Consider the following 25,802-nt stretch of genomic DNA (forward strand, 5'->3'; position numbering starts at 1 on the left):
AATCTAAAGATGTTCCCAATGGCCAAGGATGGAACATTTTGAACATCAACAAGGATAAATGCTAGAATACCCAATACCAAATACAACGCTAAAAAAACAAAAACAAAAACAAAAAACCCAGAAAGGAAGCCAAAAAAATTTTTTTTAATTTTTAATGTTTATTTATTTTTGAGAGAGAGAGAGAGAGAGAGAGGCGGACAGAGTGCAAGCAGGGGAGGAGCAGAGAGAGAGAGGAAGGGAGATACAGAATCTGAAGCAGGCTCCAGGCTCTGAGCTGTCAGCACAGAGCCCGAAGCGACGCTTGAATTCACACACCGTGAGATCATGACCCGAGCCGAAGTCGGACACTCAACCGACTGAGCCACCCAGGTGCCCCTCAAGAGGAAGCAAAATTAATCACCTGCCACTGGAGGATGCCAGCGACCCAACTCATTATTCTGAGGAGTAAATAAATGGAAAGAATTGGGTATTTCTCCTGGCTCTCCTGTACCATGTAGCAAGCAAGGTGGAGTTTCTCTGTATGGAAGTACTCCAACCTCTGGGTGGAGGATGACAGAACCAGTTTCCCCATGCTGTGACCTCATGACTGCATGGATCTGGGAACTGGGCATCACTGGCCACCAGCGTCCCAGGGAAGAGAATCAGGCATGCTGTCCTCCTGGTGGGAGAACACAGCACCATCTCTGAAGTCTTAGGGACAACTGAAAATCTAACCCGACCCTCAGGGAGCCTCGGAGGTGAGGGCTCCACCACATAGGAGCTGCCAGACACACAGCAGTTTTTCCACAGACTGGAGGGAGGGGAAACACAAGTTAAGGAAGACTGAAAACCCTACCCACCATTTGTGAAATGTACATCTTATTCGGATCCTGGGTTCAAACAGTTTCTAAAAAACCATGGGCACCTGGCTGGCTCAGTTGGTGGAATGTGTGACTCTTGATGTTGGGGTTGAGTTCAGGCCCCACGCTGGGCACAGAGCTTACTTAAAAAATTTTTATATAAGAATAAAAAATTTAAAAAAGCCATATGAACATTTGGATATTTGATATTAATGAAGTGTTGTTATTTTGTGACAATGGTTTTTATCTTAAGAGACACAAGGACATGATCCTTTCCAGAGACAGACCAAGAATATAATGACATCTAAAAGAAATAAACGTAATCTCTGAGATTTGCTTCAAAATCATGTGGGAAGGGAGGAAGTGGATGAGGTGTGGATAAATGAATCAAGACTGAACATGGCTGGGGCTGTGCCTCTGACAATGAGTCCAGGGGGCTATTCCACTAGAAAGTACACTTTTGTACATGTTTATATTTTTCTCCAAAAAAAAATTTTTAAAATGTTTAAAAATCTTACAGTGAAATGGCCCATAGGATGGTAATCAGGAAAGATGAAAAATTTGCACCTACATGTATTAAAATAAAATTTAAACATCAGAGGCGCCTCGGTGGCTCAGTTGGTTAAGTATCTAACTCTTGATTTCGGCCCAGATCATGATCCCAAGGTTGTGGGATCAAGCCCCATGTCAAGCTCTGCACGGGGTGTGGAGCCTGCTTGAAATTCTCACCCCCCTGTCTCTCTCTCTGCCCCTCCCTCGCTTACTCACTTGCACTCTCTCTAAACAAAAATTAAAAATTAAAAAAAATTTACAAACATCAAAGACAAGACAATTGTGTAAGCTTCCAGGGAAAAAGAGTAAATCATCTTAGAAGGATCAAGAGATAGACTCATATTACTCAACAGTGACCACTGGGTACAAGAAGGCAACATGGCATTGAAGAAAAATGTGTTGAGCCTAGAATTTTATACTTAGCCAAATTATCATTTTTTTTTTAATTTTGTTAATGTTTATTTATTTATGAGAAAGAGAGAGAGAGAGAGAGACAAAGTGCGAGCGGGGGAGGAGCAGAGAGAGAGAGAGGGAGACACAGAATTGGAAGCAGGCTCCAGGCTCTGAGCTGTGAGCACAGAGCCCGACGGGGGGCTCGAACTCACAGACCATGAGATCATGACCTGAGCCAAAGTCAGACACTCAACCAACTGAGACGCCCAGGCTATCATTTAAACATAAGTCTAATAAAAATATTCCCAGACATAAAAAGGTATTTGAGAGAGACAAATCCAGGAGTCCCTGCAACAGATATGGCAGTGACTATGAGCATGCACTTTAAACTCTATTGTAGTCTTAGAAACAAACACAATCACAAGCACAGATAAAACAACACAGACCTAAAAATCTACACAATATCAGCACAACAGGGGTCTAAGCCTAATAATCTAAGAAGCTCAACAAACCCCAAGAAACATAAAACTACATAAGCCGAGCCACCGCATAATCAAAACCAAAACCACCGCATCACTCAAAACCAGCAACAGAAAAATCTTAAAAGGGCCAGAGGAAAAGAAGTCACATTACAGACAAAGGAACAACAATAAGGAACAAAACTTGGAGGAAGAACACTATTGATTTCAACAATTACTATTAAGCTATAATCATCGAGAGCAGGGTTTCACCACAAAAGTAGACGACTACATCAACAGAACAGAAGAGAGTCCAGAAACAGGATCACACATGAACGTGCAGCTGCTTCTGGACGGGGGAACAAAGGCAGTGTCTTCTTGACAAATGGTGGGAGCAACCAGATGTGCATATGCAGAAAAAATGAGCTGTGATCCATACCTTGAACTAATACTAAAATTAACTAAAATATTAAAACATAAAAGTAGAAAACTTCTAGAAGAAAACAGAGGTGACAATCTTTGTGACCTTGGGTGAGGCAAAGATTTCTTAGATACAAAAACAAAAGCCCTATCCATTAAAAAAAAAAAAGCTGATAAGTTGTATTTCATTAAAATTAAAAACTTCTGGAGACATCCGGCTAGCTCAGGCAGTGTAGTGTGCAACACTGGATCTCAGGGTTGTGGGTTCAAGCCCTATGTTGGGCACAGAGATTACTTAAAATCTTTAAAAAAAAAAAAAATTAAAACCTAAAATGAACTACTGGGACCTCATCAAAATAAAAGGCTTCTGCACAGCAAAGGAAACAATCACCAAAACTAAAAGGCAACCGAAAGAATGGGAGAAGATATTTGCAAATGACATATCAGTTAAAAGGTTAGTATCGAAAATCTATAAAGAACTTATTAAACTCAATACCCAGGAAATGAATAATCCAGTGAAGAAATGGGCAAAAGACATGAATAGACACTTTTCCGAAGAAGACATCCAGAGGGCTAACAGACACATGAAAAAATGCTCAACATCACTCATCATCAGAGAAATACAAATCAAAACCACGATGAGATACCACATCACACCTGTCAGAATGGCTACCATTAACTCTAGCAACAAGAGATGTTGGCGAGGATGTTTGCACTGCTGGTGGGAATGTAAACTGGTGCAGCCACTCTGGAAAACAGTATGGAGGTTCCTCAAAAAATTAAAAATACAACTACCCTACGACCCAGCAATTGCACTACTGGGTATTTATCCAAGGGATACAGGTATGCTGTTTTGAAGGGACACATGCACCCCAATGTTTATAGCAGCACTATCAACAATAGCCAAAGAATGGAAAGAGCCCAAATGTCCATCGATGGATGAATGGATAAAGAATACACACACACACACACACACACACACACACACACACACACACACACACAACGGAGTATTACTTGGCAGTCAAAATGAAATCTTGCCATTTGCAACTATGTGGGTGGAACCGGAGGGTACTATGCTAAGTGAAATGAGTCAGTCAGAGAAAGACAAAAATCATATGACTTCACTCATATGAGGTCTTTAAGAGACAAAACAGATGAACATAAGGGAAGAGAAAAATAATAGAAAAACAGGGAGGGGGACCATTTGCAACTATGTGGATGGAACTGGAGGGTACTATGCTAAGTGAAATGAGTCAGTCAGAGAAAGACAAATATCATATGAGTTCACTCATATGAGGAATTTAAGATACTAAACAGATGAATGTAAGGGAAGGGAAGCAAAAATAGTATAAAAACAGGGAGGGGGAGAAAACAGAAGAGACTCATAAATATGGAGAACAAACTGAGGGTTGCTGGAGGGGTTGTGGGAGGGAGGATGGGCTAAATGGGTAAGGGGCACTAAGGAATCTACTCCTGAAATCTTTGATGCACTATATGCTCACTAATTTGGTTGTAAATTAAACAATAAATAAATTAAATAAATAAATAAAACTCAGAAAAAAAAGAAAATGAGAAATTTTTTAAAGATTAAAAACTTCTGTTCTTCAAAAGCCACTTGAAGAGAATGCAAAGACAAGACAAAGCCTTGGATAAAACATTAGCAATGATAAAGGTCTTATATTCAGAAAATAAAGAATTAGAACTGGAATCAGAACTAGAATATACAGTTTATTAACATCAGTCACATGGAAACAGACAGGGAGCAGAGGATGGGGGAGCAGGGAAATAAGGAAGACAGGGAGAGGAAGGGGGCCTTTACTGCAACCTGATTCATGGAGCGCATGCATGCATGTGCAAGTATCTGTATACACATGCAGGTTATCTGTGTGCGAGTATCTGCATGCACGTGTGGGTATTTATTTGCGTGTGAGTATCTGTAGGGTGTACATGCAGGTATCTGTGTGCATGTGCAGGTATCTGCGTGCGAGTATTTGTGTGCATGTGCAAGTATCTGCACGCATGTGCAAGTATCTGTGTGCATATGCAAGTATGTGTGCAAGTATCTGCATGTGAATATCTGTGTGCATGTGCAGATATCTGCGTGCAGGTGCCTGCATGTGCATGTCACTATCCACATGCACGTGCAAGTATCTGCATGTGCGTGTGACTATCTGCATGCATGTGCGAGTATTTGCATACACGTATCTGTGTGCACCTGCAAGTATCTTCATGCTGGTATGTGACTGCACGTGCAAGTATCTGTGTGCACATGTGGGTATCTGCATGTGTGTACAAGTATTTGTGCGTGAGTATCTGCACAAGCAGGTATCTGTGTGTGTGTGTGCAAACATCTGTGAGTATCCGCATGTATGTGCATGTATCTGCATGCGTAGGCAAGTATCTGTATGTACATATGTGTATCTACATGCGCGTGCAAGTATCTGTGTGCAGGCACCTGCATGCACATGTGACGATCTGTGTGCGTGTATCTGCATGTGTGTGCAAGTATCTGCATACAGGTGCCTGTGTGTGCGTGAGTATCTGTGTGTGTGTATTTGTGAGTGCATGTGTGTGCAAGTGTGTGCACTCAGGGCTGAAGGCAATGGTGCTCAGTGAGATGCTGACAATGGTTGTCTCAGGATCCAGAATCCAAGTGATTTTACTTTTTCCTTAAACCTGATTATTATATTGCATATCACATGTATTGTTTATATCATCAGAAAATATTAACAGTGTGACAAAGTTTTTTAAATATACATTAAATTAGTAAGAAATTTATCAAAAATTTCTCAAGTCACTTCATCACACTCCCATGTTAACATAATATTTTTTTATAATTTTTTTTTAATGTTTATTTATTTTTGAGACAGAGAGAGACAGAGCATGAACAGGGGAGAGGCAGAGACAGAGGGAGATACAGAACCCGAGGCAAGCTCCAGGCTCTGAGCGGTCAGCACAGAGCCCGATGTGGGGCTCGAACTCACAAACCGTGAGATCACGGCCTGAGCTGAAGTCAGACGCTTAACTGACTGAGCCACCCAGGTGCCCCAACATAATATTTAAAATCTTAATATTTTTCTTAGATATTCTTAAAACGGGGGCCATTTCTTTATCTCTGTTGAAAGTTTTTCTTTATTAAAAAATAAAAAAATAAAAAGGCTTACCAAAAGAGCTTAAATGGAAAGGAAATATACGATCACACAATGGGTGTAAACAGGTGAAGCAAAGTACCCAAAATTTACCGACATGTAACCTACAACTGAAAACATTATTTTTTCAATGCGTGATCTGATAATTCAAATAAAATATCATAGACAAATTTAAATATTCATAAAAATACTGACAGAGTGGCAGAAATCTAGTTAGAAGAAAATCTCCAAAATTAGAAAAAGAAAAAAAAAATTAAAAACACCTACAGTAAAAGCCACTCCCTAATGTACAAAAATTACTAATACCAACCAGCCCCAAGCTCGAGGTAGAAAAATGGACAAAAACGTTTAAAGAAATTATACTAATCGGGGCGGGGGGGAGAGGGGAGGACATTTCTCCAGAGATTTTAGAGCACCTATCTTGCAGGTTACATTAAGAGATACTGCGGCTGGGGGCGCCTGGGTGGCTCAGTCTGTCGGGCGTCCGACTTCGGCTCAGGTCATGATCTCGTGGTCTGTGAGATCCTGCTTCGGATCTGTGTCTCCCTCTCTCTCTGCCCCTCCCCCTCATTCCCTCTCTCTCTCTCTCTCTCTCTGTCAAAAATAAACATTAAAAAAAAGATTTAAAGAGATACTGTGGTTGTGTGAAGGTTAATTTTTCTCTTGAAAAATATCATGATGTGGTGAATCATCATTCAAGTGAAAATAATTTCTTCAGCAGAGCAAAGAACATTTACAGCAAAGAACAAAGGACTGAAAGCCGGTCCACTCGTTGACGCCTGCCCCCTCTGGTCCCTACCTGACCGGAAGCGCTCGTCCCGTGAGTTGGTAGGCCGTGGCTTCTGCTGTTTGGGCGCTACAGCTGTGGTTTGTGAGGGACCTGGGATCCTATTCTCGGCTTGTAGGGATGGATCTACTCCTGCAAAACAATTTTGTAGGAATATCTTGTGTAAACAATTTGCTTCTCTGGTGATGGAAAAATCCATTTAAAACAGCACATATTTGTCCTATGTCACTACATAGCATGCACCTTACCAAAAATAACAATCTGAGCACATGCACCCTGTGGTGGCCCTTGAAGTCCAGAAGCCCTGTATCTGGAGGTCAGGGACAGAACCATGAATGTCCACTTCTGGCTCTCTCTCCCAAAAGTGCCCAGCCTTCCCTGCCTCACTGTCCACCATCCCCAAAAAGGGTGACCATCACACATCATCCCCGAGACCATCAGCACAACACATGCAGCCACTTAGGGCAGATTCTCTTGGGAAGGTCCTTTAAAAGAATGTTTCTGCATCATAAACATTTCCTGAATCTGCAAAGGCCTGTGTGTCACTTTTCCTGGCACTATCCATGATGTCAACCAACTCAGTAAGAAACATCCCACTAAGCAGTCACTGGGGCATAACCAGTCGCCCTTGGACACAGGCAGAAACGTGGGACAGTGGAGAAGTGAGGGGTGCACGTAATAGTGAGTGTCAGGGAGCACGAGGTACAGAGACCTCAGGCACTGACAACCTCAGGCTGTGACGCCTGCTCGCTGTCTCCAAACCCAACACCTGGACGACGTGCTACACTGCTGCCAGGCCCACAGCCCCTGACCACACAGGTCCTGAGGACACAGTATGGGGAGTAAAGGGACGGGGCCCAAGTACACAAGGTCATGAAACAGAATCCATGGTGTTGTTTGAGCTCTAATTGGCTGATATTTGAGAACAGCACAAAGCAAAGCCTTCTGTCATGCTTCATCAAAGTAGTAAGTTTAGATTTATTCTCTAGATCAAGACGTCTCATAAAAATAGGCAGCAGGCATTCCAGCCCTGTGGACTCCTCCAGCCCTTATCACCTCCTGAAAAGAGGCCATTTGTCCCTGCCTCCAACCCACTGCTGGACACAGTGTGGCAGAGCAACTCTGCGTGACCTGGAGATTCGCTGAGACAACACACCACGAGGACACGTGCAAGGACAGCAGGGAACATGGTGGCTCGGGACTCAGCACCACCACCAGGCCAAACTGTAGATGTGTGGGCAGAATAGACGTCACCACTGCTGCTCAGGTGCTACATTTTGGGGTGGCTAGTTACACAGAGCTAGACGATGGGACGACTCCTTCTGGAAGTCAGTGTTTAAGCTCTTCAAAATCTGAGCATATACAAACACATACACACGTAGGATAATACTGGTCAGCACTGTGACTGGCATTTTGTTCTTGTGACTCGAGAAAATTACTCTCAAGTTCGTAATGGAGAATACATAGAGCCTTGTGCATTATGGATTACAAACAGGCATGTGGCAAAGTCATATACATGCATATGGACATCCTTATGCTTGCATTCCAAAATATGGGTGTTTTTATTCTTTGAGATAGATTCATTTATTCCACAAAGATACAAGCCCAATGTGAAATGATCACACGAGAAAGCAGTACATTTTTAATTTTTACAGGTACCAAGAAATAATTTTCTAAAAAAGTTACAGCAACATACATGCCCATAAGCAATGCGCGAAAGTGCTATTTCCTCACATCCTTTTCAGCCCTGGGTGCTAAAAATGTTTTTTTAGAATTTTGCCAATCTCGTAGGAGGAACATGGTTTGCTTTAATTTGCACTTCCACACCTGCTAGTGGGGTGAACGTAATTTAATGTTTACTGCCCATCCACAATTCCTCTTCCTTGAATTTCTATTCATTTCATCCAGCTAACAAGTTCTCGAAGAAAACCTGCAGGAGGCCCTGCTCTGCTGGGGACACGACCCTGGCCTGTGCACACACCTGAGAGCAGGGGCCCTGAGAGCAGCTGGTGGCAGCTCAGCCATTCTGAAATATTTTCATTTCTAGGGAACCAAACATACCCACTTTCTTTTCCTTTCTAACTTCCAGGTCTCCTATCTTATAAACACCATTCAGAAGTCACTCAAATATTCTCCTGAATGTTATAGTATTTTATAATCACAAACATACTTAGAGCTTTTATCCTTCTCAAGTTCCTGTTGGCTGATGGTGGAGAGGAAGAACCCAGCCCCGGACAGGGCCGGTCCCCACTGTAAGGTGCGGCCGGCCTCCTCCCCGCGCTCCCTGCGGCACTTCCAGACCGCCCACCCTTCCGCTCACTGGCTCTTCTGCCCCGAACACCCAACACCCTCTTGCAGTGACTGTACGTGCACACAGTCCGTTTACCACCCTGAAGGCAGGTCCTTTCTCACTAGGGTTCTTTTTCAACGATGTATTACCTACTCTCAGAACTTTTCTCCTTCAAATGGGTTATTATTTCCAATCCCAGGTTTGGAAATTTTAAAAATCAGCCAGCGGTATTCAGACTGGACTACATAACGTTCACAGATTAATTTGCAAACTGACATTTTAGGATACTAACTTTTTCTATTTAGGAAATTGGTATCTTTCTTCATATTTTAGGGTCTTGGCTATTTCTTTCAAATGGATTTTACGATCCTAATCTAGGTTCTGTGGCTTTCTTGCTAAATGTATTAATAAGCATTTGACAGTTTATTGCCATTACAAATGTAAATTTTTTCATTAAAATATTGCCAGATAAAAGCTATTGATCCTTGCACATCTGTCTTCTATCAGACCAAGAACTCTTACTAAGTCTAACGGGTAAGTAAGCAGTCACCCGTGTTTCCAAGGAACGAAACAATACCATCTCTAAGTGCAGATGACTGTCTCCAATATTCATCCTGCCTGTTCTCCTGTCACACTGCAGTGGCAGTGGCCACCAGAGCAGAGTGGCATCAGAACGGGCATGGCGAGTAACGCTTTCTCACCCTGCCTGGGCTGGGGATGCTACGGTTGTGTCACCTAGTCTGACAGTTGCTGGTGACGTTTGTCACATGGGCTTAAAGACACTTTTAACGGTTCCCTTCAATTCCAGTTTTACTCAGAGTTTGCTTTTCTTTTGTTTTGGATTAATGCAAGTCAGTACATAATGAGCCTCCCGTCCTCTTTTTATTGTTGATTTATTTTAAAATATATCATGCTGACATAGACAGTATAAAGGATGTGTTCAGTTTACAAATTATCACACAGGAGAAAACCGACGTGAAAACTGCCCTGGGAAGGAAATAAACACTCAAGCGCCTTCGGAGCCCCTGCACAACCACCTCACACCACGATGGCATGGGGGGCTGACTTCAGTGCAAACCACTCCCTTGTCTTTACCAACTACACAAGAGTTCCTCAACAGCGCGGTCTGGCGTGTTTTTTCAAGTTATACTGCCTGTATCCCTTCGCGATTGTTTCCTTCACTCCCCATCGTGTTTATGAGATTCATCCTTGCTGCTGCGTGTCGGTCTTCAAGCTTTCCACTGGGTGGACTCTGCCGACGGACATGTGAGTTCTTGGCACTTCAGGGATGTAAGAAACATTCTTGTGCACAGAGAGAGGACAAGGTGCAAATGTCTGTCCAAACCACGTGTGCACCCAAAGGACAGCTGCTGGTCACCTCTGCCCCTCGTCAGCTATACCAGCTGTCCACACCCCACTGTTTAAATCCCCTCCAACAACCCAAGGTAGGTTATGGCTCTAATCCACATTTCTCTGATTACTGCTGAGGTTAAACATTTTTTTGTCTGCTTGTTGGCTAGTAGGGTTTCTGCTTACAACATAGTGATTCAAGTCTTCAGCCCCATTTTTCTAGTGGGCTTTTTTTTTAATCATGTTGGGGGTCTTTCTTGCTATTTAAGCTTAATTAATTACAATTAAATTAAAAATTCAGTCTCTCGGTTACACTAGCCATATTTCAAGTGCTCAACAGCCATACATGGCTAATGGTTACCGAACATTGCCGTTATCACAAAAAGTTAATAAATAGGAAATATACCAATGTTAAACTCTAAAATCAATCTTTAAGTCAAGTTTGGTGAGAAAAATGACGGTTAGAAAACAGCTGAGTGTGTTGACTTTACCTTGAATAAGCGGGATATAGCGTGCAAGCAGTTTTGCCCGTTTCTTTTCATACCCTTTTTGAGTGATGTCACCTAAAACGACAGTGGAAAAAGACAGTTACATCTCCTCCAGAGTTCCAAAATTTTTGGATTAAGAATTAATTCATAATGGAGAACCTTGAAACACTAATGCATTGTATGATGCGTCCATACAATGGAATACTAGCAGTAAAAAGGAACAAACCATTGACATATACAACAATCTGGATAGAGTTCACATGAACATTGGAAAGAAGCCAGGCTCAAAGGGCTACATGCTGAATTATTCCATTTGTATGACAGTCTGGAAAAGATAAAACTATAGGGACAGAGGAGACAGTGGCTGCCAGGACATGGGCATGAGAAAGCGGCTGAGTACAGTGGGGAACAAGGGAATCTGGGGGCTCATGACACTGCTCTGTTGCAATGGTGATGGCGGCCCATGACAGCACATGCTGGTCAAAACCTGCTAGAACTGCACACCGGAAGAGAGACTTTTATTGTAGGTCAATAATACTTTAATGTTTAAAAACTGCATTTGGCATTCCCTAAGAGCCTGTCAGAAATGCAGACTTTAAAAAAATTTAATAAAAAATTTAAAAATAAAAATTTTTACAGTTTAAAAAAAAAAGAGAGAAAGAAAGAAAAGTAGCCTCCTGGGCCACACTATCGAACATGAGCCCGCATTTTACCAAGATCCTGAAGCAGCTCCTGTGCAGGTTCGTGCTGTGGAAGAGCTGGTCTCAGGCCAAAGCACACCTCTGAGCCACGACTCAGGCACAGGTGTGGCTGTTCTGACAAATCACCGAAAGAAGAACAACCTAAAAATGAATTAAACCACCAGGAACAAGACAGGAAGTGTGTCTTCATGGAAACCCTTCTCGATCTATGTGCACGTTCGGTTTCCTAGAGAGAACTTGGCATGCCCAAAGTGAATGTGTCACGCTTTAGAGATTTTATTTAGACCAGAAACGTACATTACAATTTCCACTGGTATCTTGTTTGGACAGACTTTCTTCAATGGAAAGTTTTAATGTTTTGTAACCCCTCCTCACTCTCCCAGCCCCTGTCCCGATCAGACAAGCATGGGGGCAGGCTGCGGAAATCAGGAGACATGAGTGGCTCTCATTGAGGGATGCTTTACCAAGTATTTTCTGTATATGAACTCTTCAGAGAGAGAGTCAGGGAGGGGCAGAGAGGAGGAGAAAGGATCCGAAGCAGGCTCTGCATGGACAGCAGAGAGCCCGGACGCTTGACCGACTGAGCCACCAGGCTATACGAACTCTTGACCGCAGAATTTGTTGTGTCAAAACACCCAACAACACTGAATGTGTCACATCTAAGTTAAGACTCACTGAGAGTCTCGGCATTAATACACCATCCTACAGAAGACGATTCTGGGGTCAGGGAAGCACCGGGCCAGGTTACCTCAAGTTCCCAGCGGGTCGGGCACTGCTTTAACCACAGCTCATTCAGTCCAGTCCTCCCCGGCGAGCCCGTCTTATCTCTTCTGCGCTTTATTTATCCCTCTGTCCCCACCTTATTCCCCCCCGCCACCCCTACAGAAAACTAGCCTTAATTTGAATTTGTTCTGCAGAATGTATACTAGTTTGTGTCCTTGTATTTTTACTTTACCTAAATGGCATTATATTGCAAATCTCACTCTGCCTATTTTTTCCCCTGCTAAGCACTCCATTTTTAACATGAGTCAATCCATGATGCAGTGAGCATGCCTAATCCCCTGTGAATTGCCATGGCCCATGGGGGTGCACTGTCCTTGTCCTACCCACTCACTGGACACTCACAGACCCCAATCTGGGCCAGGATATGATTGTACAATTCAGCTTATTAATTTTTAATTTATGAACAACTTTAAAGTGCATGTATTTTTTATAGAAGTATCTACTAAAAAATGTTTCCTCTGAAATATATGAAAATATGTAATTAAGACAAACTTAAATGAAAACTAAATACTGTTACACTAAACTAAAACTGATAAATCCCTATTTAAAAGCAGAGCATTTGATTTTCCAGGATATTTAAAAATTAAGTATTCATTTCCTAGAAAGGGCTCCTTCTTAGGTCCCCATTTCAAAGGAACATTTACACGGTAAAGGTGTCAAAGAGCATTCAGAAATTAAACGTTAACTCCCTGCTTCATGCCTGTGATATTACAAAAGCAGTCTCGTGTTTTTTAGTGAACCAGTTGAACACAACCAGCTACACATTTTCATGTGTAACCAGTTACCATACTTTACCCATCCAACTTAGACACTAACCCAACACGCCACTGAATGCAACACTTCTACCCACACAAAGAGCAAGGTAGAATTCCAAAACAGAATGCAGATACAAAACTAATAAGCTAATAAAAAAGAGACTCAAATAGAAGTTTTCGGAACCCAAGTTCAGTAAACACTAAAGAGCCAAACAGCAGAGCCAAACTCCCCACCTAGCTGCACAAAACTGGGGTAACACTGACCCGACAGCTGAAGGCAATCTCAGTCAGACTAATGCTCGCCCCTGGCTGAGCACCCCAGCACCTGGGGGACTTGGGGAAAATGCCAGGACCCATCCTTCTCTCGTGGTCTGTGGGCTGGTAGCTGTTCTTACCAGCCCTCCAGGAAGGGGTATGATACTGAGCCAGAGCTCAGGTTGACCTCCATTGCTGCAAGCCAAAGTCACTTAAGATTACAAATGCAAAATCTCAAATGATACCTTCAAGTCCCAACCACAGTTTTTTGGGTTTTTTTAGTGTTTATTTATTTATTTTGAGAGAAAGAGAGAGAGAGAGAGAGAGAGAGAGAGAGAGAGAGAGAGAGAGAGACCGAGCAGGGAGAGAGGGAGACAGAGAATCCCAAGTAGGCTCCACACTGTCAGCACAGAGCCCAATGTGGGGCTTGAACCCACAAACTGTGCGATCAGGACCCGAGCCGAAATCAAGAGTTGGATGCTTAACTGACTGAGCCACCCAGACACTTCTCCAACCACACTCTCTAAAAGCCTATTCTCAAAATCATTCAACAATTCCTTAAGGTCACAGCAACAAGGATAGGCAATGCACATTACATATAACAGCAAATAATGGGAGACAACTTAATCTTTCATCAAAAGGAAAGAAAGAAAGAAAGAAAGAAAGAAAGAAAGAAAGAAAGAAAGAAAGAAAGAAAGAAAGAAAGAAAGAAAAGAAAGAATTAAATATACTGCCATAAATCATTACTGCAGAATACTGTTGGTCCTAAAAAAAATGCCTTGGTATTTGGAAGGTAAGGGATGGGTATCACTTAACATAGATTCATGATATCCTATTAAGTAAAAGCAGCAAGTTGAAAAACTATACACATAAAGAATGATCTAATTCTGGGAATTAAAACTATGCATGTGTCCAGGTGTGTACATTTTCCTCCAGGGAATATCTGGAGGGATGCCCAATTATTAATAGTGATTCATTTATTTAGCTTGGGGTGGGTGTGAGGAATATTTTGTTTTTTACTTCATATACTTTTGAACTCTTTACATTTTTTAGCACAATAGTTATAATTAAGAATATATGGAAAATAGTTTGATAATGTACTATGGTTATATAAGATGTCATTGCAGGAAACTGAATGAATTCTATGTACTATTTCCATAACTTGTGAGACTAAAATTATCTCAAAATAAAAAGTTAAAAATACATGGGAGAGACTATATAAAATTGGTCTTATTTCTTTTTCAAGTGACAAAATTTCTTAGTGAAACCATCTGGGCATGCAGATTTACTTTCCAGAAGGTTGTTTCCCCCCCCCCCACCCCCTTCTTTTATTTTGCTTAATTAAAGCTTTATATATTCCTTAAAGCAGTTTCAAGTTCACAGCAAAATTGGGGGCAAGATAGAGTTCCTATCTAGAGTATCCTATCCTAGACCCCCTGCCCTGACACATGCACCCCTCCCCACATTCTGAACATCTTCCATCAGGGTAGTACATGGTTTCAACTGATGAACTACATGGATACGTAATAGTCACCCAAAGTCCACAGTTTAGTTATGGTTCACTCTTGGTGTACGTTCTGTGGGTTTGGACAAATGTATAATAATATATATCCATCATTATGATGTCCTAGAGTATTTTCACTGCTCTAAAAATCCTCTGTGCTCTGCTATTCATCCCTTCCCCCACCCCTCAGCCCCAGGCAACCACTGATCCTTCTACTGTCTCCACAGTTTTCTGGAATGTCATATAGTTTTAATCATACAGTAACCTTTCATATTGACTTCATTTAGTAATATGCATTTAAGTTTCTTCTATGTCTTTTCTTGGCTTGACAGCTCATTTCTTTTGTTGAATAATATTCCATTGGGTGGATGAACCAGTTTATTTACCTGTTTACCTACTGAAGGGCATCCTGGTTGCTTCCAAATTTTGGAAATTATGAATAAACCTTCTGCAAACAACTGTGTGCAGGTTTTTGTATGGACATGTTTTCATTTCCTTTGGGTAAATACCAAAGAATGCGATTACTGGGTCGTATGGTAAGAGCATGTTTAGTCTTGTAAGAAACCACCAAACTGTCTTCCAAGGTGGTTGCATCGCTCTGTTTTCCCACCAGCAGTGAATGAGCATTCCTGTTGCTCCACAGAGCCTGTGTTGTGTTGCTCCACATCTTTGCGATTAGTGTTGTCAGTATTCTAAATTGTGGCCATTCTCATAGGTAGGTAGTGGTATCTCATTATTGTTTGAATTGGCACTTCCCAGATGACATATGAATGTGGAGCATCTTTTCATATGCTTATTTCCCATCTCTATGTCTTCTCTGGTGAGGGGTCTGTTAAGGTCTTTGGACCATTTTTCAATCAGATTGTTTGTTTCCTTACTGTTGAGTTTGAAGAATTCTTTGTATGTTTTGGGTAATAGTCCTTTATCAGATGTGTTTTTTGTAAACAATGGCCTGTCTTCCCTTCTTAACCCCGGCTTTTGCAGAGTTTTTAATGTTAACAGAGTGTATCTTTTCAATTATTTATTTCATGGATTGTGCCTTCGGTGTCATATCCAAAAAGTCATCACCATACCCAAGTTCACCTAGTGTTTCTCATATCTTCTATCAACTAGTTTTACAGTTCTGCATTTTTACATTTAGGTATGAAATCCATTTTCAGTTAATTTTTGTGAGGGGTGCAAGGTTCATTTTCTTTGCATATGGATGTCCAGTTGTTCCAGCACCATTTGTTGGAAAGACCATCTTTGCTCCACTGTACGGACTTTGCTCTTCTGTCAAAGATTAATTGGGTATATTTATATGGGCCTATTTCTGGCTTCTCTGTTCTCCATTGAGAACAGAATTTGTCTAATCTGTTGTCAACACCACACTGTCTTGATCACTGTAGCTTTACAGTGAGTCCCAAAGTCAGATAGTGTCAGTCTTCCAACTTTGTTCATCTCCTCCATGTGTTGGCTATTCTGGGTCTTTTGTGGCTATTGACAAACTGGTTCTAAAGTTTGTAAGAAGAGACAAATTTGCTGGTATTCTTTTTAATTTTTTTTTTTTTTTGAGACAGAGAGAGAGAGAGAGAGAGAGAGAGCGAGCATGCAGGGGAAGGGCAAAGAGAAAGGGAGAGGATCTGAAGTGGGTTCTGTGTTGACAGCAGAGAGCTTGATGTGGGGCTTGAACTCATGAACTGTGAGATCATGACCTGAGTTGAAGTCAGATGCTAAATGGACTGAGCCAACCAGATGCCCCATAAACTGATATTTGGAGATTACATTCAATCTATTGATCAACTTGGGAAGAACGGACATCTTCACAATATTGTCTTCCTGTCTGTGAACACAGAATATCTCTCCACTTATTTAGTTCTTCTTCATCAGTGTTTTGTAGTTTTCTTCACACAGATTTTATACATATTTTGTTTTATACTTAAGTATTTGATTTGGGGGGGTGCTCATGTAAATAGTATTGTGGGGGGTTTTTTGTCTTGTTTTTTTTCATGTTTATTTATTTTTGAGACGGTGGGGAAGGGCAGAGAGAGAGGGAGACACAGAATCTGAAGCAGGCTCCAGGCTCCATCTGAGCTGTCAGCACAGAGCCCAACACAGGGCTCAAACCCACAAACCCTCAGATCATGACCTGAGCTGAAGTTGGATGCTTAACCAACTGAATGAGTCACCCAGACACCCCTTAATTTTAAATTCCACTTGTTCCATGATGGTATATAGGAAAGTCATGGACTTTCCACATACTGACCTTGTATCATGAACCTGGCTACAACTGTCTATTAGTTCCAGGGTTTTTTTTTTTTTTTGGTGGGGGGTGGAAGTCTTGTTAATCCTTTTGGATTTTTTTTTTTTAATTTCCCCCTTAAAAAAATTTTTTTAAGATTTTAAATAATCTCTACATCCAGAAGGTGGGGCTGGAACTCACAGCCCTGAAGTCAGGAGTTGCATGCTCCACTGACTGAGCCAACCAGGAACCCCTCCATGTTCTACATAGACAACCATGTTATCTATGAACAAAGACCATTTTATTTTTTCCTTCCCAACCTGTATACCTTCTATTTCCTTTTCTCATCGCATTAGCTAGAACTTCCACTACAATGTCAAAAAGGGAATGGTGAGGGGAGTCATCCTTGCCTTAGGTCTGTTCTTACAGGGAAAGCTTCGAGCTCCTCCCCATTAAGTATGATGTTAGCTGTGTGTGTGTGTGTGTGTGTGTGTGTGTGTGTGTGTGTGTGTGTTAAGTTTTTAAAGTTTATTTATTTGAGAGAGAGAGAGAGAGAGAGAGAGAGAGAGAGAGAGAACGTGAGCAGGGGAAGGGTAGAGAGAAGGAAAGAGAGAATCCCAAGCAGGCTCTGTACTGTCAGTGCAGAGCCTGACACAGGGCTCCAATTCACCATGAACCATGAGATCATGACTTGAACCGAAATCAAGAGTTGGACACTTAAGCGACTGAGCCACCGAGGCACCCAGCTGTGTTGTTTTTTTTTTTTTTATAGATATTGTGCTTTATCAAGTTGAGGAAGTCCCCCTCTATTCCCAGTTTACTCAGTTTTTATCTTGAATAAGTGCTGGTTTTTGCCAATTGCTTTTGCTGTATCTTTGTACATATTGTGAAATGAACACAATAAACTCTAGTCAGCCATCACCACAGAGTTACAATTTTTTTTCTTGTGAGGAGAACTTTTAAGATCTTCTCTCTTAGAAACTTCCAAATATCACCATGTGATTTTCTTTCTTTAGCCTGTTGCTGTGATGAACTCCATTAATTGATTTTCAAATGTTGAACCAGCCTTGCAGACTTGGGATAAATCCTGCTTGGTCATAGTATATAATTCTTTTTATACATTGTTGGATTCAATTTGCTAATATTTTGAGGACTTTTGCATCTATGTTCATGAAAGATATTGGTCTATAGTTTTATCTTGTAATGTCTTTGTCTGGTTTTGGTATTAGGGTAATGCAGGCCTCATAGAATGAAGTATTCCCTCTGCTTCCATTCTATGAAACAGACTTCGAAGAATGGCTCTTATCTCCTCCTTAAGTGTTTGGTAGAATTCCCCAATGAACCCATCTGGGCCCAGTGTTTTCTATCTTGAAAGGCGATAATTTTTTTATTATTATTTTTTAATTTACATCCAAGTTAGTTAGCATATAGTGCAATAATTATTTCAGGAGTAGAATCCAGAAAGGTGATTAATTACTGATTCAATTTATTTTTTAAATAGTTTTCTTTAATGTTTATTTAGTTTTGAGAGAGAGAGACAGAGAGAGCACGAGCAGGGGAGGGGCAGAGAGAGAGAGAGGGAGGCATGCAATGTGAAGGCTCCAGGCTCTGAGCTGTCAGCACAGAGCCCGACACGGGGCTCAAACCCAAGATCGTGACCTGAGTCGAGGTTGGACACTTAACCAACTGAGCCACTCAGGCAACCCTGATTCAATTTCTTTATTAGATATAGGCCTATTCAGATCGTCTATTTCTTCTTGTGTGAGTTTGGCAAACTGTATCTTTCAAGGAGTTGGTCCTTCTCATCTAGGTTACCCAATTCAGGGGAACAGAGTTGTTCATAGTATTCCTTTATTATCCTTTTTTTTTTTAATGTTTTTAATGCTTATTTATTTTTAAGAGGGGGAGACAGAGACAGAGCATGAGAAGGGGAGGGGCAGAGAGAGAGGGAGACACAGAATCCAAAGCAGGCTCCAGGCTCCAAGCTGTCAGCACAGAGCCCGATGTAGGGCTAGAACTCAGGAACTGTGAGATCATGACCCAAGCCGAAGTTGGACACTCAACCAACTGAGCCACCGAGGTGCCCCACTTTATTATCCTTTTAATATCCAAAGATCAGTATGATTTTCCTTTCATTTCTGACATTAGTAATTTGTGTCCTTTTTAAAAATTTTTTTGAAGTTTATTTATTTTGAGAGACAGAGACAGTATGATCAGGGGAGGGGCAGAGAGAGACGGAGACAGAGAATCCCAAGCAGGCTCCACACCACCAGCACAGAGCTCAATGCAGGACTCAACCCCACAAAACCATGAGATCATGACCTGAGCTGAAACCAACAGTTGGATGCTTAACCAACTGAGCCACCGAAGCACCCCATGTGTCCTCTCTTTTGTAATTAGTCTAGCTAAAGACTTATTAATTTCACTGATTTACAAAGAACCAGCTTTTCCATTGACTTCTGGGGTTTGGTTCATTTATTTCTGCTCTAATTATCTCTTTTATTCTATTTAGTTTTGCTTTAATTTGCTCTTCCTTTTATAGTTTCTTAAGAAGGAAACTTGGGTTATTGATTTTTTAAACAGATATAATTGACATATAACATCACATTAAAGCTTCAGGTGTACAACGTGATTTGATACTTGTATATATTGTGAAATGAACACAACTCTAGTCAGTCATCACGACAGATTTATCATTTTTTTCTTGTGAGGAAAACTTTTAAGATCTGTTTTCTTAGCAGCGTCCAAATACCACCAGTCTGTTCTCTGTTATCTATGAGCTCTGGTTTGTTTTGTTTTGTTAGATTCCACATATAAATGATATATATAGGGACCCCTGGGTGGCTCAGTCAGTTAAGCATTTGACTCTTGATCTAGGCTCAGGTCATGATCTTACAGTTCATGGATTGGAGCCCGCCCCCACCATGTTGGGCTCTGTGCTGACAGTATAGAGCCTGCTTGGGATTCTCTCTGTCTCTCTGCTCCTTCCCCCCCGCCAAATAAATAAACTTTAAAAAATAATATATTTGTGTGTGTGTGTGTGTGTGTGTGTGTGTGTGTTCAATGTATACGTTTCCCTTTAAACACTGCTTTTGCTGCATCCCACAAATTTTGATAAGTTGTATTTTTATTTTCATTTAGTTCAAAATATTTTAGAATTTCTCTTTTGACTTGTTATTTAGAAGTATGTTGTTTAATCTCTACACTTTCTTAAAAAAGTTTATTTATTTTGAGAGAGACAGAGACAGTGTGAGGGAAGGGGCAGAGAGAGAGGGAGAGAAAGAATCCCAAGCAGGCTCTGCGCTGCCAGCACAGAGCCCAAGGTGGGGCTTGAACTCACAAAACCATGAGATCATGAACTGAGCTGAAACCAAGAGTCAGACGCTTAACCGACTGAGTCACCCAGGTGCACATAATTTGAGTTCTCTTTGTTATTGATTTCTAATTTAATTCTGTTGTGGTTTGAGAGCAACACTGTATGATTTCTATTCTTTTAAATCTGTGAAGATGTGTTTTATGGCCCAGAATGTGGTCTACCTTGGTGAATGTTTTTCATGTGGGCTTGAAAAGAAACTGTATTCTGCTGTTGTTGGATGAAACAGTCTACAGATATCCATTATCCAGCAGATAGATGATATTGTTTGAATTCAAGTGTGTCTTTACTGATTTTGTTTGCTGGATCTGTCCTTTTCTGACAGAGGGGTGTTGAAGTCTCCAGCTATGATAGTGGATTCATCTATTTTTCTTTGCAATTCTATTCATTTTTTGCCTCACAGAGTTCGATGTCCATTGTGAGGTATATACACATGAAAAACTGTCATGTTTTTAATGGAGAAAACCATTAATGACCCCTTTATCATTATGTAATCCCTCTTTCCCTAATAACTTTCCTTGTTTTAAAGGTTCTGATAATACCTCAGCAGGTTAGGCTTTGGTTAACTGGTTTCCCCCTGAAGGCAGACTTTGTTGTGAACAAAGTGCTTAAGAGTATTTCAAACCGACCCTTCCCCACCCCCGCCCCCGGCCCCCCAACGCTCCCCACTCCCTTCCCCTGCCAAAAGCCTGAAGGGATTTTTCTCCCATATTTACTGTGGGAAACTGGTCAAGCTCCTGGAGGTAAATTTTGCAATGTTGTGTGGACTCCCTTATGAATGAGTCTCCCTGGAGATTTTAACTCTCAGAGTTGTCCACACCAGGCTTCCAGCACTAGTTCCCATGATGGCTTCTGATCACTGAGGCTCTGCTCTGGGGAGCTGACGACCTGTATTCACCTGTCTCTCCAATCTTGGAAGCTGTGGTTCGCCTGTATCTTCCCCTTTCTTACAGATCCAAGAAAAGCTGCAGATTTTTCAATCTGTTCAGCTTTTTACTTGTCAAGATTGAATGGCAACTTTCAAGCTTCTTACATATGAAGAAACCAGAGGGTTTTTAACTTATGAATTCTATTTGTTATAGGACTATTCAGGTTATTTGTCTCTTTGGATAAGTTTTGGTCAGTAGTCTGTGATTTTCAGGAAATTGTACACTTCATCTAAGCTGTTGAATGTGTGTAGGGCTGTTAATAGGATTCCTTTATTATCCTTTTAATGTCTGTGGGATCTATGGTAATATCCTCCCCTCTCATTCTTGATACAGGTAATTTGTGTCTTGTCTATTCTTGGAGGTTTATCAATTTTATCATCTTTTTAAAGAACTGGTTTTTTGGTTTCATTGATTTTTCTCTATTGTTTTTCTGTTTTCAATTTCATTGATTTCTGCTCTTATCGTTTTCCTTCTATTAGGGAAATTCAAACTAAAACCATGATGAGATACCACGCTACACCTATTAGAATGGCTAAAATAAAAAATACGAATGGAATCAAGTGCTGACAAGGATGTGGAACAATAGAACTATTATATATGGCTGGTAGGTATGTAAATGGTACAGCCACTCTGGAGAACAGTTTGGAAGTTTTTTATAAAGTTAAACATATACTCAACATAGGACCCAGCAATTCTAGTCTTAGCTATCTACCCTCGAGAAATAAAAACACTTATGTTCATGCAAAAACCTGTATACACGTTTACAGCAACTTTATTCATAATCACCCCAAACTGGAAACAGCCCAATTGTCAAATGAACGGATAAAAAGACCATGGTATAACCATAGCCAGTAATATTACTCTGTAATAAAAAGGAACAGACTGTTGACATATACAAAAATGTAGATGAATCTCAAAAATATGCTAAGTGAAATAAGCCAGTCTCAAAAGGTTACACACTGTATGACATTCTTCAACAGACAAAACCCACAGGGATGAAGAGCAGATTAGTGGTTACTAGGCATTAAGGGTGGGAAGGGGTGACTGAATAGGGATAGCATGAGGCATACCTGGGGGTGATGGAGCTGTTCTGTATCCTGATTATCATGGTGGTTGACATGAATCTGTAGGGTGTGAAGATTCACAGAGCTGTACATGAAAAGAAAAAAATCTACTCGACTGTATGCTAATTAAAAATAAAAAAACAAACAAATACATGTGTACCATAGGAGGGGCTACAGGGACGGAAGGGATGGCGAGACAGGCAAGGGGTGCCCCCACTAGAACCTTCCTCAGGTACCTACCTGTGAGGTAGGCAAAAGAGAAGTCACCAGTTACAAATCAGAGCCCCAAAGCCTGAGAGGAACATCTGACATAAAAAAGTGCTTCAGGCAGGCAGCAGCTGGGTAATCGATACAGATCAAGTGTGACCGAGGAAGGAGCAGCCATACAGGGCAGGGCACCATAGGCAGGAGCCTCAGAGCCCAGGCAGAATCCAATCTGGCCCAAACGGCCCTTCAGTAGGCTGCCTTGACCACTTCAAGTTCAGTGCCAACCAGAGATCAGATGCTTACCAGAGACCTTGGACCCAAGTGAGCTAGACAGTGTTCATTCCTTTAGAAAGGGTATTGGCCCCTACTGTGTCCCCAAAGAAGGGGTCCAAGAGTCTACTGCGGCCCAGTCCAGGCCATACATGCCTACTCAAGCTCCCAAGGCAGGGATATCTGTGCTATCACAGCTGTGCATGTTCACAACTGCTGCTGGACTGGACACGACCTGCTGGAAGTGACCAAAGGGAAGAAGGCAAAGAAGCAACAAAAAGAGGGATGGTAGGCACACAGGGCTCCACACCTGATCACTGTAGAACTTCCAGACAGACCTCTACAGGGAAAACCAGGCAGGCCAGAGCCTGTGACCCAGGAAAAGAGGTAGAGAAAATCTGTTAGAAAACCTAAAGATTAATATTTTGTTTGTTGGTACCATGTGTTGGTTAATGGTGGTTCCTGAACTCAATATAAGCAGGTGGGAATTTCACTCTGCAAGTCTTAAAAGTTTCCTAAACAATAGTCTTAAATACACAGATCTAGTGCACAACAGCAGAACCTGACTGCAGAGTTTAAATTATTTATGGTCAACGTTGAAGAGCATTCATTAAATATGTTTCCATAGTAGGGATGGAGTGTCTATTCTCTCGTATGTGATTAAAAACAAGCTTTCCAGGTGTTGTTTAATAAATATTATTTTCTTTTCTCTCTGTAAAGTTTTTAATAAACTACAGAAAATAAGTTGATTAAACTCAAAATATATATATATATTTGTATGTATATTTACATTTATATACACACACACACACAGACACACACGAATTCTATTTAATGGCAGTGGCAGACGGGGGCTCAAACCAACTTTCCCAATGAAAACAACAAGAAAGACTGAATTAAAAAATGTTTTTAAAAACTGTTGGAAGATACCAAAGCACTAACAAAGAAGTGAAGAACTGGAGGCCAACTTTTCCCCTGGAGGGGTCTGACAATTTAAAAAGTAGCAACCAAGTGGCTAAGCTAAGCAGAGCTTTGACAGACTCACGAACTGAGCACTCCCCAAGGAGGAGGAGGCCCACAAACACTCTCGGTCATTTGAGATTTGGAGAGACCACACTCTTGGGTATGAACTGGAAATAAGAGTAGCCTTCACAGGGTCAAGAGCTAGTTTCAAATCATTCTCTCCATATCTGGATTCACGTGATCTTGGACTGTACGCACCCCATCCCATTCACGTGCAAGAAGCAAAAGTAAACCCTTTATGCAGAAACACAGAAACATCTAGAGTCACAAATCACTGCTGCGCCTACAGTGTCTCTGGCCTATAGACAACAGGAAGCTGGGACTACAAGCCATGAAAACCAATAGATAATAGGAAGATACAGACAAGAAAGCCACATAATGGAGTTTTAAAACAACCATAATCAACATGTTCAAGGAATTAAAAAGCAAGATTGTGTTTAAAAAAAAAAAAAAAGTGGGGGGGGGGGCGGTGCGCCTGGGTGGCTTAGTCGGTTAAGCATCCGACTTTGGCTCAGGTCATGATCTCACGGCTTGTGAGTTCGAGCCCCACGTTGGGCTCTGTGCTGACAGCTTAGAGCCCGGAGCCTGCTTCCGATTCTGTGTCTCCCTCTCTCTCTGCCCTTTCCCCGCTCACTCTGTTTCTCTCTCTCTCTCAAAAATAAATAAACATTTAAAAAAAATTTTAAGTTAATTCTATGCCTGAAAAATACTGTATCCTAAATCCAGGAATAAATTTCACAAAAGATACGTAAGACTACTAGACAGAAACTAAAAGCACTGTTGAGGTAAAGTTTAAAAGACCTAAAGAAATGAAGGGATATAGCACATCTGTGAATCTGAGCACTCAATACTGTAAAGATATCATTTCTGTCCAAATAGATCCTTAGAGTCTGAGTAATTATAATTAAAACTCTTGCAGGGTGTTTGTGTGTGTGTGTAGAAATAGACAGGCTGATGCTAAAACGTACATGGAAAATGCAAAGGACCAAGATCAGCAAATCAGACTTGAAAACTAAAAGGGGCAGACTTTCCCAGACACGGAGCCTCACCGTTACGCTACAGTACAGAGAGGCAGGAAGGCTGAAATGAACAAGGAGAGCAACGGAGCAGCAATCAGTGGAAAGCAGTGGAGGAAAAGATGGCCTTTTCCATAAATGTGCTGGGTCAACTGAATATCCACACGAAACAGAAATGAAATGACTCTTTTCTCACAAAACTCAACTCCAGGTAGATTATGCATCTAAATGTGAAAGATCAATAAAGCTCTTAAAAATAATATAAAAAAATATCTTCATGACCATGAGGTAGGGAAAGAACTCTTAAATATGACACAAAGATTACTAACCATAAAGGAAAAAACAAAAATGACCTGCAATACAATTCACAAAGAGGTAATAAGGAACAAATAGTAAAAGAAAATATTCTCTCCCCTAAGTATATTGCAGACCTTGAGGTGAGTGGATTCATTACTGAAGCCGCTATAACAAATTACCACAAACTTGGTGGTGGCTTAAAATAAGAAAAATTCACTCACTCACAGTTCTGGAGGTCAGAAGTCCAAAATCAGTTTCACTGAGCCCAAATGAAGGTGACAAAAGAGCCACACTACCTCTTAAGACTCCGGGAGAGAAGTCTCCCAGCTTAAGACTTAAGACTCTTCCAGCTTGAATGCCAGCATGTCCTGAGTTGGGGCCACATCACTCCAATCTCTGCCTTGAAGCCCATCCGCCTCTCCTCCTCTGTGTGCATCCAATCCCCCTCTGCCTCTCTCTTCTAAAGACACTTTTGAGGGGCGCCTGGGTGGCTTAGTCAGTTGGGCATCTGACTTCGGCCCAGGTCATGATCTTGCAGTTTGTGAGTTCGAGCCCCTCGTCGGGCTCTGCGCTGACAGCTCAGAGCCTGGAGCCTGCTTCAGATTCTGTCTCCCGTCTCTCTCTGCCCCTCCCCCACTCTCACTGTCTCTCTCTCTCTCTCTCTGTCTCAAAAAT

General features: G+C 41.4%; 1 protein-coding gene across 9 annotated transcripts in view; it reads right to left on the minus strand.

Moving 5' to 3' along the window:
- Nucleotides 1–25,802, minus strand: part of DIP2A (disco interacting protein 2 homolog A) — a 117,594-nt gene that overhangs the window by 73,182 nt on the left and 18,610 nt on the right. For 8 of the 9 annotated variants that reach the window (XM_027041341.2, XM_027041340.2, XM_027041337.2 and 5 more), the window contains exons 2-3: nucleotides 10,733–10,804; nucleotides 6,614–6,733 (exon numbers count right to left, since the gene is read on the minus strand). In XM_027041341.2, coding sequence (XP_026897142.1) covers nucleotides 6,614–6,733; nucleotides 10,733–10,804 — 192 coding nt within the window. Of the gene's footprint in view, nucleotides 1–6,613; nucleotides 6,734–10,732; nucleotides 10,805–22,320; nucleotides 22,400–25,802 lie in introns of all 9 variants that reach the window. The other variant, XM_027041342.2, reaches the window with a different exon arrangement.

Source organism: Acinonyx jubatus, chromosome C2 (genome assembly GCF_027475565.1).
Source record: "Acinonyx jubatus isolate Ajub_Pintada_27869175 chromosome C2, VMU_Ajub_asm_v1.0, whole genome shotgun sequence".
Taxonomy (NCBI): domain Eukaryota; kingdom Metazoa; phylum Chordata; class Mammalia; order Carnivora; family Felidae; genus Acinonyx; species Acinonyx jubatus.